The 17,263-nt window shown below is 60.0% G+C and overlaps 1 protein-coding gene across 1 annotated transcript in view; it reads right to left on the bottom strand.

The window, feature by feature from the left end:
• Nucleotides 1-16,773, bottom strand: part of SLIT1 (slit guidance ligand 1) — a 62,750-nt gene extending 45,977 nt beyond the window's left edge. Inside the window, exons 1-4 of the mRNA XM_072869808.1 lie at nucleotides 16,469-16,773; nucleotides 4,061-4,132; nucleotides 3,677-3,748; nucleotides 2,954-3,025 (exon numbers count right to left, since the gene is read on the bottom strand). Coding sequence (XP_072725909.1) covers nucleotides 2,954-3,025; nucleotides 3,677-3,748; nucleotides 4,061-4,132; nucleotides 16,469-16,671 — 419 coding nt within the window. The 5' untranslated portion in view covers nucleotides 16,672-16,773. The remainder of the gene's footprint in view (nucleotides 1-2,953; nucleotides 3,026-3,676; nucleotides 3,749-4,060; nucleotides 4,133-16,468) is intronic.
• Nucleotides 16,774-17,263: the final 490 nt, after the last annotated feature.

Genomic DNA, 17,263 nt, shown 5'->3' with positions numbered 1-17,263 from the left:
CGTTCAGCCCATTTCTGCTAATTCAGGACCTCCCAGTATCAAGGTGTGAGGACATGAGGACCTAGCAGGTACCCCGGGCGCTCGAGGAGCATGTCATGGGTGGCCACAGCAGGCAGGGCATGGGGAAGCCTGCACAGGCACTGCTTGCTGGAAATGATCTGGAGACCAGGATCTGCAAGAGCACGGTGCTGGTAAAAGCCCTCTCTTCCCATCCCGTCCCATCCCATCCCATCCCATCCTGACCAGCACAGGTCCCAGCCTGCCTCCGGGGCAGGGAGGGGGCACCGAGCTGTGGGGCCACCCCAGATCCATTTCAGCAGTTAAATAAGCGCAAAGCCTCGTGGAGAGGCTCCGATTTCAGTTCAAGGCGAGCTGATTTCAATTTAGCTTAAACCTGCTCCCCACTGACTCATATCCCTGTAGCCTGAGCCAGGTTTGCGGCAATTTACGAGCGTCCTTATGACCTCCCACACCGGCTGGACTAGAACCAGTCCAGATCCCTCCTCCTGCTAAGCCAGCATGACAGTGTGTCTAGACAAGCTCTGCCCTGGGCACCCCCAGCTCTGCTGTCCCCCGCAAACCATCCTTGGGCATCTCAGCAACAAGAAGCCACAAGGAGAGGGAGCAGCAGGTCCTCCGGCACACAGGGCTTTGCTGCCCAAATGCAGCACCCGAGGCTCTTCCAGGGCAGCAGCTCCTGATGCGCTCCCTGGGCAAGCCCCAGCACTGCACCCTGCCCTCACTAACGCAGGCAGCACGTGGGGCAACGTGCTGCAGAGAGGGACGGCAGGCGGCTTAGCGTGTCCCCCCTCCCCAATCCCGCAGCACGTCACGGGGACCCTCTGCTCCAATTGTGCATCAAAGCTCCCAAGACGTGGCACCGCCTATAGCTGAGGGGCTGCAAAAATCTGAGCCTGATTACACAGCCCCAGACTGCACAAGAAAAGCTCCTGGTGCTGATGTCCAGGCAGTGGTTGTCATGGCAGAGACGGTCAGAACACAGCTTCAAGGCAGGGCAGGAGGGAATAGGTTCAAACCACCACGGGAAGCCACAGTAAAGAAGCAACAGTAAAGCAACAGGCAGAGGCTGAAATGCATCTGCACATGGGGTGGCTGCAAGGAGCACCTTGCACACTCCTCCTCACCATGTGAGGGTACGTAGAGCCCCGTGCACACCGTGCGAGGTGCGTACAGCCCCATGCACGCCGTGGCACAGCCCCGGCTCCACGCGAGCCAGGGGGCCACAGCGGGGCACACCACACAGCCCGCCCGGGAGGCTGCCCTTCTGCAGCTCCCCAGTCGATTGTTGGGGTTTGCTTTTTGAAAGAGCCTGGTATTAAAATATAGAGAAGATTAAAAGGGAAACATTAATGTTTGTAAAATAATTCTCTTGACCGTGTTTTTGTTATGCAATGGGCGGCTGGAGGAGGATGGGCCCTTGCTGGCGCCATGATATGGCACAGCTGAGTGCAACAAATGCCATTTGATAATTAATTGAACGCCTGTGCTATCAGCTGCCATTACCTAGGCCCATCTTTGGCACAGGTCCACCATTTCACACATCCCACGCTGGCAACCCACATGGCGTTTTAACCCTTCATTACACCGCCTCCGGCTGGACTCCAGGACTGATTCCCTGGCACTGTTGGAAGAAACCGGCATCGCCGCTGAGCAAAACGGCTCAGCCACAGCCTGACTGCACTGGCAGGGCTGCCTGGCCCCAGACATGGCCATGCCTGTCCTGGCAATGTCTCAGCCCATTCACTTATTTCATCCACTCCTACCCTGCCCTGGCAGGGACCTGGCATCCTCGTTTCAAAGCTGAGAAATGGAGATACAAGATGCAGTAAGCAGCGAGCTCGTGTCCCAGCCACAACTGCTCTGCTCCTATGCACTGCAAATCAGCCACAGGGTGTAAGCATCTTCTGTGAGCGACGGAGAGCACCCAGCCACAGTTTGGCAGGCACCCTCTCCTCCTCACAGCCCCCTTCCCAATGTACATGGTGCCTGACATAGCTGAGCCGGTAAATGCTTTGTTAAGAGGATTTCCTGCATTTTGAACAATGCTGGCAGGGCACCATTGCCCGAGCAAAGCAGCCCCAGGCAAGCGAAAGCCAGTATGGAAAAGAGTATTTATCAAAACACCAGCAGCCCTCCCCAGGCAGCCTGCTGCTGCACGGAGGGAGGAGGAGCAGAGGGGTCTGCAGACCTGGGGCTTGCATGACAAGAGACAGTCCCTGGGGGTGTTTCTGTGGGTGCGGAGGGACAGGCAGGGATGGGGGCAGGCAGGGCTGTACGGGGAGGGGCAGCAGGCACGAGGGGCTGGATCTGCCCCGGGCAGGGCTTCTCCCTGTTTCCCCAGGCTGCTCCAGACACCAGCAGAAAGGCAGCTCTTGAGCAGGGCCGTGGGGCTCTGTGCCCTGCGAAGGTCTCTGGGCAGGATGTGACCCCCTTGGGGACATCCTCTTTCACCCTCCCTTCATGACAACCCAGCCTAGGGTGTAAGGGCACCCCACTTCAGAGCCTGTGATCCGCACCCGGAGAGGAGGCTGTGGGCTCGCAGCACCTCTGCAACTGGCACTGTGCAGGCACGGCCCAGCGCAGCGACACCAGCCCCAGCCCAAACTGCCAGCACCTCCTTCCACATCCCCATGCACTGCAAGGACGTTTAACACAGCCTTTAACAGCATTGGTCTCGGGGCTTCTGCAAGGCAAAGCCACTTCCCTGCCATGCTGCATGCTCGGGTCACTCAGAAACAGGGTGCATTCCCCTGCCACGCGCCAGGCGCTCACTGGGACAAGACACCAGTAACCACCAGCACAAGCCCCCAGAAGCAGCACCCTCCCAGGACGTCAGTGCCCCTCCAAACCCCATGGCAGCCCTGAGCAGCCCCACAAGTGAGCCCGCACCACAGCCGGGCAGGGGAGCCCCGCCGGCACGGAGGGTACTTACAGGCGTGACAGTGCCTGGTTGTTCTGGAAGAGGAGCTCGGGCAGCGTGTGCAGCTGGTTGCGGTTCAGCCGTCTGCAGGGAAGGAGGAAAGGGTCAGGGTTCCGGGGACAAAGCAATCACCGAGCCTGCAACCCAGCTGGCAGCTCTGTGCACGGCCGGGGCACTTTGGCTCACTCAGAGGGACCATTAGAGCAGAGCATCCCAGCTGGCCAGGACAGCCCTGTCCCGCTCACGGCACTCCCAGGCAGGGGCAACCAACGGGACATTAATAGACTTACTCACAATATTGTAATTACATGCAGACAGGACTCCAAGCTGTTAACTGCTGATTGCTGCTTAACTGCGCTGTTAACCTGCTGCTCACTCAGCTCCTCATATTTGCTCGAGCAGCTCAGGATTTTTAAACTGCTGAGCTATTTTACTGAATACTGGACTGGAACTTACGGCTCCCTCACTAACTCACAGGACATAGCTGATAACAGTGAGAGTGATTCGTGTTTAACCTGCTCCTCACCTCAAAAGCATCAGAAAGGACTTTAAGATCTATAGAAACAGAAATAGGTTTGCTTCCCACACTGTAAAATACCACCGCCGCGCAGCAGAGAAGCTGTTTGAAGTCAGGTGGCACTGATATATTATGGTTTAAGGCAAAAAGGAAAGGATGCTCTCTGCGACTAAACCTGGCGGCCCCTCGCTGACCCGCCTCCGCGCCTGGGCACTCACAGCCGCTCCAGCTCCTTCATGTCATCGAACGCCCCACGCTCGACCATGCTGATCTGGTTTTCCATCAGCTGCCTGCGGAGAGAAGGGGTCGGCTTTCCAGAAAGGTGGTCCCCAGCTGCCGGTCTCACCGGCAGGGTCCCCGCTGCTCCTCCGGACCCAGGGCTGCCTCGCTCCCACCACTCCTCAACACAACCCGGCCTCTCTCTCCCCACTCCCTCCCGGCTGGAAGCCCACCATGCTCAGCCCAACTCGGACGCCCTCCAGCCCCACCAGCAGATGCCCACCAAAGGGCTCAGCATCATCTCTACCAGCCCCAGGAGGGGTCACAAGCTGAGCACGGTGCCCACCAAGGCCAGGGCAGCCAGCCCCTCGCCAGGAACTCACAGGACACGGAGCTGCTTCAGCCCGGCGAAGTCATTCTTGTTGATCCGCGTGATGTTATTGCCGTTGAGCTCCCTGCAGAGAGAAGAGGCGGAGGTCAGTGGGGAAGCACTCAGGAGGCAGCCAGGCATCAGGGCTCCCCAGTGGCTCCCCAAAAAGGGCAGGCAAGATCCAAAGGACAGCAGTGGCCGCTGCATTTCTGTGCTCCCTACTGGGAACAGCAATGCAATAAGCAGCCCAGTGATGCCAGCAGCTGCCTGGCTGGATGTACATCACCCCTCTCTGGAAATGCAGCAAACACCTGGTAAGGTCATCCCATACACACAAAGCCGCTTAGAGAGGGCGGGGTACTAAGAAAGCAAACAAGTGTCCCCCAGAAAAGCAGGACCCCTCCAAACACCCAGCTGCAGGTCACCCACGTGCATCACATCTGGTTCAGTGCTCAACACCTCACACCTTCCTCTGCCCTGTCCCACCTCTGAAACATCTGCCTGGAGAATAAGCCACACTTCAAGAGACACTTGCACAGGACCAGCTGTTTCTCCTGGCGTTGCTCCCACATGCAAAACCCCTGGGCGAGCACAGGGACAGGCACCCCAGCGAGAGGGGAGACACCGTCCTGGCTTGCTCACCCTGCTGGTGGAAATAAGGGTGGGGGGTTGCCCATGGGGTGCCTGCACCTACCCCATGGCTTCTGTCCTGCCCAGGCTCTGCTCCACACACGGGAAAGGTGTGCCCCACTGCCAGACCCACACGTAGCAGGGGTTCCGCTCCCAGCCTGCCGGCTACGCCTCCCCAGCTCTCCCCCCACCATGCTCTCCAGCATGCCCCTGCTAGGATTATCTTGCTTTAAAACATATTAAGCCCAGAGCTGCAGAGATTTTTGCCTCACAGTCTCAGCTTTGCAGTGCCTTTCTGAATTACGGGCTGCAAGCACTGCAGGGAGAGACAGGGATCGTCAGCCCTGGGACTCACAGCCTGGAGAGCTGGGGGTCCCTGCGCAGCACCCCACGGGCAGGAGAGAGCCTCCCCACTCGGCAGCGCAGAGCACGGCAGTGTTTGCTCCCTGCCGCGAGGCCGATCTGCCCACGGCATGCCCTGGGGATGGAGGATGCCCACGCGAACACACGGCCCGGGGAGGGCTCCCACGCTGGAGACCCGCTGCCTGCACAGAATGCAGATGCAGAAATAAAGAGGAAAACAAATAAACTACAGGAGGGGGAGGCAGTCAAGGGAAGGACGAGCTGCTGGAGCCAGGGCAGGGGAGAGGCAGGAGGGTGCCATCCCGGAGCAGGTTGTGGTGCCTGGGCAGGACCCCAGCACCCAGAGCTCCAGAACCCCCAGCCCCGGCAGTGGGACTGGGGAGCAGGAGCGCCCCACGTCACACGAGGGGCTGAATACAAAGTCCCTCATTTCTATCCAGGGCCGAAGCCTCCCTCCACCGGGCTCTGCAGCCATGCGAGGGGCCGAGGTCAGCGGCGGGCTGGCCCCGGAGCCGCCGAGCAGCGTGTACGGCCGCCGGGCACGGCCAGCACCGCCGCGCACCCCGGGGTGCTGCCATTGTCCTGCTGAAACGGCTGATAATGGCTAATGAGTTCCAGTTCGCCATTATAGCCTCATAATTACACCGCTATTCAGTGCCTGAGATTGCCGGGCTCCTGCCATTATCCAGCCGTGTGTGCCTGTGTGGGGAAGGAGGTGGGGAGAGCACGTTACTAGGACACAGATGAATGCAAGCGGGGAATGAATAGAGGTTCCCCAGCCCCTGCGATTAAACTGAAACCCACACTAGGGCTGTGCAGCCCCCCCCGGCTCACCCGGCTTCATGTCCGCCAGCGTGCAGCATGCACATCTGGCTCCCGGGGATGGGGCTCCAACCCGCAAGGCTGCACCCTGCGGGGCTCAGTCCTGCCCCTCTCCCGGGAGCAAAACCCACGGCCACGCTGTAAGTGCCAGGCATGAGGCGCTGGGGAGGGTCATGCGTTTTAGGGACATCTGTCACCACAGGAGGGGTGTCTCCGTACGTGCAGATGTGTGTGCCCACCTCCTGATGGCCCACAGCTTTGGGGCCAGCTAAGGGCAGGGAGAAACCCCGGCTTCAGGAGTGATATTCTCCAAATGTTCTAAAGGGTCCTTGCCAAAGCAGATTGCCTGGGAAGCTCCCCAGGGCCGGGACGGAGGCCAAGCTGGAGGTAACATTGCCCATCCGAGCTCCTGGCAAGGGAAGGTCCCCGACAGCACTCTCATGTTGCCTTCTTTTAAACACACCTAACATTACTCTGGCTGCAATGTGTAAGTGGAAGTTAGGACATCTCCAGTACTGCAGAGAGAGCAGAGAGGCTTGATTTTAAAACCGCTCAATCTGAAAGCCAAGACTTACACCTCAGCCTGCAAAGCCCAAGGAGGTCTCGGACACCTCTGGGGTCCTCTGAGCACCAGCACCCCAGAGCCTTAGCCAAAGGCAGAGCACAGGCAAAGCAGCGCAGAGACATGTGCCAACACCAAAGAGCCATGGACTGGACACGGCCATTCCCTCCATATGCCAAAACCAGGCTCTGCCCTCTCTCCCAGGCACCTTCTGGGATACGCGCAGCCTGAACCCAAAGACTTTTCAGCACAAGGAGGCACAGGCAGGATGCACTGTCCTAGGGCAGTGCCTGGGGACATGCCACCCTGGGGGGCAACTGTGCTGCCCACCCAGCCCACACCAGCCTCTGCTTGCTGTGTGCTCGCTGAGCATCCTCAGCATGCTCCAGCACTGGGGCTGGTGGCAGTCCCCGAGCGGGGCAGTGTCCCAGGGCCCCTTCACAGCCCCGCTCCCTCGGGGACTGGCCCTGCATGCTCCCTGACAACTGCTCTCAGCATCCCCCTTGCCTTTGTTTGGGTAAATGATGGCCTTTGCAACCAAGATGGGAACGAACAGCAGGTAAAGCTTATTTGTAAGGATGCCGAGGCAACACTTCTATTTAACTTCATGCCATTTTTTCCCCTCTAAATCCCCTTCAGTTCCTCATGGAGATAAATTACAGTCTGCTGTGCCCAGAAAGCTGGATCCCCGCTGCTCAGCTGCTCACCCGCTGCCTCCGTGCCCTTTCCTAGTGAAGCGAAACACCCTGCTCTGCCCCGTGCAGCAGAGCTTCTATAAGGACTGATGTGTCTGGGGAGCTGCCTGACAGATTGGTTGCATTTCTGGACTGTGATTTGAAAGCAGAGATGCGGGGTGTGCTCTTTTGCCATTAATCCATAGGGTTTAATGCCAGAAAGCATCATCACTTTCATCCAGGCTGCCCTCGTCTGCCTCTCAGCACCCCAAATCTCACACTGACACTGGAGAAGCAGCAAATTTTTATTTGCAACCTTCAAGTTTCAGAACCACCCTCCCATTTCTCCCTGGGAAGAGGAAAGTCATTAAAACAAGCAGTCCCTTTGCTATGTTGCTTGTGGATCATCCCACTCCCAGATGGGATGTCTGTGTTTCAGCAGGGTTCGTTAGACTGGATTTGCATAGTCTGGGTTTATATTTGGTTTCTAGCTTTGGATGGCTTATTCCACTCCCAGGGGGTCTGATGCGTCTTTTCCCTTTGCAGGGTTTGGAGCTACACTAACTCAGTAACAACCTCAGAGAGTGCAAATGCTGAGAGGTAATTTATTAAATACAGCCAAGATGAGTGATATTTCCCTGGGCACTGATTTATCAGGAGTGGGAAGGGGAAGGAGCAGACAGCGCAATCCCACTATCCGTACTCCATTGCAAAGCATCAGCTATTCGGCACACACGTGACTCCTGTCCTTGTGCTCAGCTCACCTCTGCTTTTCCTCCAAGGCAGAAATCCTAACTGCTGCACTCCCCAGACTCCCACTTTTAAGAAGGCAGAGGGAAAGTCTGTGACACGAAACCCTGCATTTGCACCCACAAGCGGAGAAATGTGTCCCGGCCCTGTCAGTGCCAGCACAGAGTGGGTACGCACAGTGCCCGGGCGGTGACTGCAGGGGCTGGCAGAGAAGGGTCAGTGCCAGCGACGCCTGCAGCCAGCTGTGCTCCTGCGGTCCCCACTCTGAGGGCCACCGCTGCCCAGTGAGGCCAGCAGTTTCTTCGTTGGTGTGATGCATCCATGGTCCTCATTGCCCTGCCATTTCTGCCCTTGGCTCAGAGCACCAGACCGTAGGAACTCGGCTTCCTTCCCAGGGGCTCCGTAGCCCTCATCGCAGAGGCCTGACCCCAGCTGGAGCAGGCAGTGCCAGACAATAATCAGGGAAGCACAGAATGAAGGCTGCAAGGTCACGCACCCCACAGCAGTATCTCTGCAGCCCTCCATTAATCCTGACAGACGAGTACACGGCTCCTTCAGGGACAGGGACTGACACTCCCCTGTGCCCTATTCCAGCAAGTCACTGCTCCTGCCTCAAGGACCATTTCCAAAACTCTGACCTGAACCCCTCTCGCTGCAGATGAACCCCATCCCTGCCTGCGCCAGCCACCATGGTGCAGAGACCAGGCTGCTCCCTTGCCCACGCAGGTCCCCTTTCCCAGCCCCATTCCCCCCGACAAGCCCCCAGCCCCACTGGCATAGCCCTCCCTCAGGGCCTCTCTGCCTTGCAGGGGCAGGACCTGCTCAGCTCGTGCTCCCATCCCACATCTGGGCTGTTGGTGATCCCCCCCACCAAACACCTTCCCCGAGTCGCCGGGCAACAGCATCCTTTTTGTCAGCCCATTCCTCCTGTTCGCCAAGCCCACTTGGAAATCTCAGCCTGCCCTCCAGCTCTCTTGCATCTCTCCCAGCCTGGTGGCATCTGAAATGTCATAAGCAGCTCGTATCCCATCACGCAGGCTGGTAATGGAAACACGGACAAGGCTCAGACCCCAGACTGACCCCTGTGCTCAGCACTGGGGGACAGAGCAGCTGCAACCTTTCATCCTATACTTTTATTGCATTTTTCAAGTCTTCTCAAGATTTCACCTGGCTGCTTGCATGTAATCAAGTCCCAGCACAGGCTCACTGAGCTGCCCAAGCAGCGAAAGGCAGGGCAGAGCTCTTCCCAGTCCCAGGAGAGCTGCTCCCCTCCAGTGCCAGCACGGAGGGATGCTCACCACATCCGCCAGCTCGCTGCAGCCCATGGGGGCACGGCTGGGTGCTAACCCCATCCCCTCCAAGGTGCGAAGGGGGTACGGGGTGCTGCTGCTCGGGAAGGGGTCACCCACGCCCTGGGCTGACAAGGGACTCAGGACCTTCTCCTCCTTTTCCTTCCCATCCCTGCCCTGCCCAGACCCCTCAAGGAAGAGCAAGGGTGCCCATGGGGTTCATCAAAGTCCCTTTAAGGGTGCCATACACCCCAGGACAAATGCCTTGCCAGCACCCCCCCACCAGATGCCTGCAGGGGGATGTGCCCAAAGAGGAGAGCTCCAAGACCAGCTATGTGCTATTTGGGCTCATCTCAGAACAACTGCCCTTAGCCGAAGGGGAACCCAACCCCAAGCATGGCACTGGCCCCCAGAGCATGGGAGGCTCTGTAAGCTTTTATGAGGTACTAAAGCAGGTTAGTATCACAATAAATTTTTAAGCGTTACAAACAGCATCGATTGTGCGAGTAACGGTGAGGATCCAGAAGGCTTTCTGCTCTTCCTAACTTCTCTCTGGGGTTTTCATGCCATAGCCATTAGCTGCTTGCAGTCAGGGAGTACTTTACACTCAACGTAGCATCATGGCATGTCACCTTCAGGTTAAAAATAAATAAATAACCTCGCTCAACGCCAGTGTGAGAGAGAAAAGGCAGCAGGTCATTCCTGTTTCATAAACGGGGAAACTGAGGCTCAGATTTACCTGGGTACCTTCAAAATTGGGCTTTTTGTGTTGTGCTGACTAGCCTGGCGAGGAGTATTGCTGCTCCCGTGGCTGCTCTTCTTCCCAGGGCAGGCGAGGCAGCCCAGCCCTCAGGCTTCGTCCAGCCACTCAGCAGATCAGGGTCCAATCCACCCTGCATCTTCCTCAGCAAACCCCTTTTACTCATCGCTCCTGCAGCAGCTCACAGCAGGGACGGGAGGACAAATGCACCCAAACTGCTCAGTTATGGGTGCCTGCTCAACCCCAGGCCAGCTGGGTCTCCTGGAGCATTCCATTTTGGAGCTGGGGCTTCCTCCTACCGAGAAATATCCAGGGCCAGGAGCTTGCATCTCTCCCACTCTTGGTGCCCAGGGCTGCTCCTCTGCTGCATCGCTTGAAAAATTAATCTTCTCTTTTTTCTGATCTTCCTCCTCCTAGCAGCCTCTCTCCCCCATAGGACACTTGCCTCTGCTATTTTGAGCAGCAAGTGCATCCAAAATGCACGCCAGGAAAGCAGATACTCAGCACAGCTTCAGAGCCTGTATGTGGCAGGGAGGCCTGAGACAGTCCCAGAGGGGACAGCCTGGGACCGACCCTGCACCAATGCCACAGAGCGGTTCCCTCCATCCCACCTCATTGCCTTCCTGCTTCCAGCAGCGCCACGACCTAATGACCAGGCTGCAAACCATCCCCTCTCGCTGCCCACATTGCTAATTGCAGCCTGGCGTTGTACAGCAGGAAAACCTCCGCTCGCTGCTGCTGCCCCTGCAGCTGTCCCTAGCTGTCCCTCGAGCAGGGACAGAGGACAGGGGCCAGCCGCCAGAGCTGGCCTTGGAGCTACTGGAGCTGGAAGCCTGCCGGGGAGCAGCGATCTGGGTCTGACATCCCCTGGGATAGGGCCATTTGCTAACGCACAACTGGTTTTTATTGCGTTTCAGAAAAACACGCACAGAAACATCGCTTTGCCTTTCAGGTTTTATGAAAGGTTATTTCAGTAGCAATAAAGATAAAGGGGATGCGTCCGTACCACTAAGTACCTCTGGAGCAGGCAGGGAACCATGAAGGACTTGGATGCAAGACAAAGACAGGCTCCTTGGTTGCCCACCTCGCCCTCCTGTGCACGCACACATGCATACGTCCTGCTCCAGCGCTCGCCTCACCCGCGCCGGCTCCCTGGGGAGCAAACCAGAGCAAGGATGGAGGAAAAGCCCCTCTCAATGCGGGGTCGCGGGCTCATACACTTTTCCCCAGACGGGACGCCCTTTCCCTGCCCACACTGCCTTGGTGGCACCCCAAGTCCCCTCTGTTCCCCCAGGCTCTGCTCCCCCGTGGGGGTCTCTTGAGCATCCTTTGCATTTTATAGCTGCCTTGCTCTTCTGCTGGCCAGAGGTTCAGAAGGAAACAATGAAGTAGGGGAGCATGAAATGCAAAGCAAATACACGTCCCGTAATGAGCCAGCTAGATGGTTTCTGTGCGTGCGTGTGCATGGGGTGCTATCCTGCACCGGCACCGCTGCCGCCATGCCCAGCACACAGCAGCAGCAGCAACAATGTTTGAAGGTCCACGCGAGAGATGCACAATTAAAGCCCAGGAACAATTCCCCCTCCTCGCTCCCACCTCAGCAGCAAGGAATTGCCAGTGGCACAATGCATCACCCGGAGGAGCAAAGCGGCAGCACGTTTAAGGCAAAAATATCTATTTTAAAGGATGCAATAAAACAGAGCCAGGGAAGGGTTTATAGGAAAGCAATTGTCGTGCGGGGTGAGAAGTGGTCACCAGAGGCCAATCCGCCTGGCTTTATTGCCTGTTACCGGTGACTTTTCCCAACCAGGGGACAATAGATCCTCCGCTATCAGCCTTGGCTCTAGTCAATACAAACACGACATAGTTTTTTAAACTAATATTTTTCCAGCATGCAATTCCATGGAGAGCGAGAACGCAGCGTTACCATGGCAATATATAGACAGCATCTGCCTTGGACGTAGCTGAAGGGAGAAATTGGAATAGAATTGCAAATTTCCTCTGTCCGGGAAGGCTCCCAAGGAAGCCACCACAGCGGGCTGAGCAGGCTGCCTTCCCCAGCCAGCCCGCATCCTCCCAGTGCCCAGCACTGGCTCTCCCGAGAGCAGAGGGCAGCGGGGCTGGCTGAGCACTGCCCTGGCTGGAAATCGGTCCTGCGTCCCACCCCAGAGCTCTGCAGAGCCTGCACGCTCCCTCGCTGCCCCTGCAACCGGCCTGCTCAGCTACAACACCAAAAACTTGCCCGGGCACTGCAGGAAAGGGAGAATTTGACTCCCCCAAGGTGCTTCCTAACAATTAATGTTCACCAAAGCACCCCAAGGAGACACAGAGCAATGACCGGTGTCAAATACGTGAGCGCTGCTGCGATACACTGGCCTTGCCGCTGCAAGACATTTTGATTAACTGGCTAGAGGGAGACATGCGTGCATGAATTAAACACGCGCTGAACAAGAGCTCGCTGCCGTAATTTCGGCAGGGGACAGTTAGGCAGCACACGAGTGTACCTCAGGTGCGGCCACCCTGACATCGAGCTCCTGTAGCCAAGGGCTGGAGCTCAGCACCCCTTCCATCCGCCAACAAGCTGGGTGGAAGAGCACACAGACAGGGGAGATGGCAGAGCTGGCTGCAGTCTGGATGGGGCCCATTTCAGCACAGGCAAATCCCAAGTTGGGGGAACAAGGCAAATGGGAGCCCCATGCAATGCTGAGGCCAGGGACCTGGGAGGGAGAAGAGGGAGCCAAGGGGGATGCAGTGATGGGGACCCTCAAACCCGGCTCTGCTGCCTCTCACGGCAGGGGAGAGGGGCATGGCACAGCCGACAGCGAGATGGGGAGTGTTCAGACCACTGGAGAGGACACAAAAGGGGCGAGTGGGGCAATTCTCAGCTGTCAGCTGAAAACTTCAAAAGCAGGAGCAAGTGCAACACCATGAGGCTCAATTCAACCGCCACAAGCAGAGAGCTGGGCTGGAAGCAGCCATTTGATGGCGACGAATTTGCACTGATCCGGCTGGCACGGGGAGAGTGACCCAGCTCCCCAACAGGGCAGTCTGCTCTTCAGAGGCGCTTTCAAGGAAAGAAAGAAAGAAAGAAAAGCAAGCAACCAGGGAAGGGAACCATGCCCTTCTCCCACAGCTATCCTCTGGCAGCTGAGACCCAAGGGACTCCTGGGAGCAGATAACACAGTAGTGCTGGAGGATTATCGCCCTGTCCTGCCTACGATGCCTCCAGGACCTGCTCTATCATGCTTGCCAGAGGCGTAGGCAGGAACACAGGCAGCCGTGCAAAGCACCCAGAGATTTTGCTGCTTCCCCCCTTGCTGCAGCATAAGCCTCTCCGCTCAGTGCCTGATCCAGGCTGGGGGGCAGGCACCACTTGGTGTTTACGTCGGGTTGCAGACTAGAAGGGACTTAGGGAGCAATGTGCTGTGCCCTGGTGCAAGGAAAGAGGGGTCCCCTGTCCCCCCATGCAGCCACCACTCATGCTCCTTCCTGGGCACATCTCCAGCCCTTAGCCTGCACCAACAGCATCACTGGAAAACTTCAAGCAGCAGACAAGACAATTTCTCCCCAGCCTTTGATTCCCCAAATTTGCAGTGACTCTGCGAGGCAAATAATTCCCTCTTCTTCAAAGGAAAAGGGTGTGTTTCAAAAGCGATGGAGCTCAGACCTCAGTACAGGACGCTGCTGTCTGTGTCCCCGTGACGGCTTTGGCAGTGGCAGCACGTGTGGCTGCAGTGGCAGCACTGCCCCGTCTGGGGGTTTGACCCATGCCACCATGGGGCTTGGCCAGCTGGGAGGCTGGAGAAAGCCTGGAGCCTCCAAACACCATGCCAGGCTGCCCTGCAAGGCTGTGGGCAGGCAACAGGCAGGCCACATGACAGCAGGGACACCATGGCTCACCGGCACTGTGGGACACATGGCAAGGTCGGCATCACTCACGCTGCTTATCCCGGGGCTTGGGAAAAGAAGCGGGCAGTGGAGGGCACTGGTACGGGGTTGCTGGCTTCCCAAAGAAAGCCAGCCCCTGGAGACAGCGAGTCCTGAGCACAGACCCTGCCGCAGGCTCCCCTGTGGTTGCTAGCTGACCCCGCTCTATCAAGCGGTGAGAAGTTGGAGACTGCGAGGTTGCAGCCTCTTTACAGGGAACTCAAACTCACGATGTGTTACAGCAGGAATTCACTGCTCGGAGATAGACCTGCTCTGCACAGACACCCTCTAGCACCTGCAACGGCGTGCAACGCAGCAGGAAGTAGTTATCCAGCAGACAACACCCACGAGAGAGCAGCATGTCTAGCTCAACCCAGCCAGCAGACCTGGCACTGGCAGCTGCATGAATATACAGAAAACCCAATGTCGCTGAGCAGTGATGGCCATGGAGGACCAGGTCAGTGAAAGCAGAACAGGAGACAGCAAGCAGGACCCGCTGCCAGAGAGGGAGAGATGCCCTGCGAGGCAGGAGCGAGACACCCGCCCAAGGGCATCCTCCGTCGGCCTGCTCCAGCATCGTCTCGTCTGAGCGGTGCTGAGCACCTGCCCAGTGGGCAGAGGCAGGGGCTCGCTGCCCACGTTCCCCCAGCACCCTGCACCAGGGTGCGTGGAGAGCAGATGCTGCAGAGCCCACCGAGCTCCCCGAGGGGTGGAAAGGGCTGGTGCAGGCAGGAGCGGCTGTGTGCAAACCTTCCCCTCGCCCTGGGCACGGAGGAAAGGGGGATCCTGTCTCGGAGCTCACAAACTGGCTCTATGGGACCGCAGCTCACAGCAGCCTGGTTGCAGTTCTGGGTAATAATCATTTGTATGAGGGTAATTATGGCGGGAGAAGAGAAAACTCCACTAAAGCGGTGCCCCGCGGAGCTCCCAGCGCTGCACGCTGGGTGCAGCCCGGGCGGCTTCCAGGCTGCCTGCAGTCCCTGCCTGCGGGGTCTCTCCCCAGCTGCAGGCAAAGGGCACGTTCACATTCCGGTAACCGGAGGCAGCGCAGCACAGGGACAGGAGGAGCCCCGCGTGTGTGGCTGTCCTGGGACGCATCGTGCCCCGAGGAGGCGGCAGCCCGACGCTTCCCTGCGCTGCAAGGGGCATGTCGGGCAGCCCGGCCCCACGGCTGGAGCTGGGGGGGGGCTACTGTGCCACCAGGCTCCACCGCAGCCCCTGGGACGGGGCACCCGCTGCCCCGGAGTGGAGCGGAGAGGCTGGGGACAGCCCTGCTCTCCTGCCGGGACTGGGGACACCCGCACGCTGGGAACCTGCCACCAGCAGCGGGCTGGACACATTCAGCTCATGCCCCTCTCCCCGGAGCGGGGCCCCGCTGCAGCCACAGGGCCCCCGAGCACAGAGACTGCCCAGCTGGGCGCAGCGGCAAAGGGACGCTCGGCGGAGCGCTGCCCCCTGCTCGGGGGAGCTCGGCGGGCGCTGCGGGACCCCCGCAGCCGGCTGGACCGTGCCTGCGCTCCGCGGGAGAAAAGCTTTCCTTACGGGGTCCCAGCCGAGAGACCCAGGGACCACCCCCGGCGCCCCTGGGGATGTGGCAGGGGCTTTGATGAGCAGGGAGATGCGGGCACAGGGGACTGGCAGGGCTGGGTGAGCTGTGTGCACGGCTGTAGGCTGGTCACACCGGGGGGGTCCCAAGAGGGGAGCAGGGGAACGCGGTCTGATCCCCCCAGGAGGTCTCCCCGGGGACAAAGGGGTGCCCAGCACGGGCAGGGGCTCAGGGTGGCGGGGACCTGCAGGCAACGCCTCCGGCTGTGTGGGTGCCCCATGACAAGTCACAGCACAGGCGGCCGCACACCTGCGCGTGGGTGCCACGGGGCGTGCAGCCCCACACATGCAGCCCATTCCGGGCTGCCCCAGTGCGAATGTCCCCCTGGAGCAAGCACCCCCTCAGGCACAGCTCTAATCCCAACCCCGCTCCGCGTGTTTGCGCACACGCTGGCACACGCGGGCTCTTGCACATGCAGGACCCCTTGCACATCCTTCCCACAGACGAAGCGTTGCGCACGCACCCTGCCCCAGCGGGCTCTTGCACACACCCCGTTCCCCACCTCGACGGGCTGTTGCACCCCCCTCACGGAGGGGACGATGCACATGCACCCACCCGACAGGCTCTTGCACACGCATCCCCTGGACAGGCACTGGTACACGCACACACCCCCCCCCGCTGAACGGGACGCTGCACATGCGCCCACCCCACCAGGTTCTTGCACACGCACCTTTCGGGCAGGCTCTTGCACGTACCCCCCCCGGGCATTTGCACAAGTACTCCCCTTAACTGACATGTGCATCCCCCTCGGATGGGCACTTGCACACCCCCCAGACAGGCTGTTGCACACCCCCCTCCGACAGACTCTTGCGCATGCATCCCCTGACGGGCTCCTGCACACACTCCCGACGGGCTCCCGCGAACACGAACATGCGTGTGTGCCCCCCGCTGGGCACTTGCACGCAGCCCCCAGGACAAGCACTTGCCCCAGCGCCCCGCCTTGCACACACGCCCGCACCCCGACGCCGGCCGTTGCACGCCCACCCGCGACGGCCGCTCCCACCCCCGCCGGGCCGGACAAAGCCCGGCGGTACTCACAGGCGCTCGGTGCCGCGGGGGATGCTCTTGGGCACGGCGCGCAGGGCCGTGCCGTGGCAGTCCACCGTGGTGCCGCTGCAGGCGCAGAGCGGCGGGCAGGCGGCGGCGCGGCCCCGGCACAGCGCGGCGCAGGCCAGCAGCCAGGCGACGGCCCGCAGCCCCGCCGGGACCCCCGCCGCCCCCACGGGGGTCGGGGCCGCCATGGCAGCGGGCAGCGGGGTTAGGCGGCGGGGCCGCTGCGCATCACCGGGGAGCGGAGCGGAGCAGAGCGGAGCGGGGCTGGGCTCGGCTCGGCTCCGGGGCGAGAGCCCCGTCGGCGCACACCCGCCCGCCCTCACTGCCGCCCCATCCCGCAGCCCAGGCACAGCCTCCGCGCTGGCTCCTCCCTCCCGCCCTGCCCGCCCCGACGGGCCCCCCCGCCGCCGCCGCCGCCGCCGCCGCCGCCCCTCCCCGCGCCCCCGGCACCAGCGGGGGTGCGGGAGTGGGAGCGGTCCCGGCAAATGGAGCCGTCGGGGCTCTGCACCGCCCCGGCCCTGCAGCAAGGTGGGCTCCGGCTCGGTCCCCCCCGCCAGGACAGCGGGGTTGGCCCGCGGGGCAGCCGGCCCCCCGGTGAGATGGCTGCGGGATGCCGGCGCGCAGCGAGGCGAGCGGGTAGCGTGCGGGCAGAGTCACCCCGGGGGCTGGCAGAGGCTGGAGAAACAGCCTGCGAGCCATGCGGCGGCGGGCAGAGCGTTCCCACCTCTCCTCGGGGTGTGCCAAAAGCTTTTGCATCCCCCGTGTGCTCCGGGCACCCTT

The sequence above is a fragment of the Ciconia boyciana genome, chromosome 8 (assembly GCF_034638445.1).
Source record: "Ciconia boyciana chromosome 8, ASM3463844v1, whole genome shotgun sequence".
NCBI lineage: Eukaryota > Metazoa > Chordata > Aves > Ciconiiformes > Ciconiidae > Ciconia > Ciconia boyciana.
This window is presented reverse-complemented; position numbering and strand designations above follow the sequence as displayed.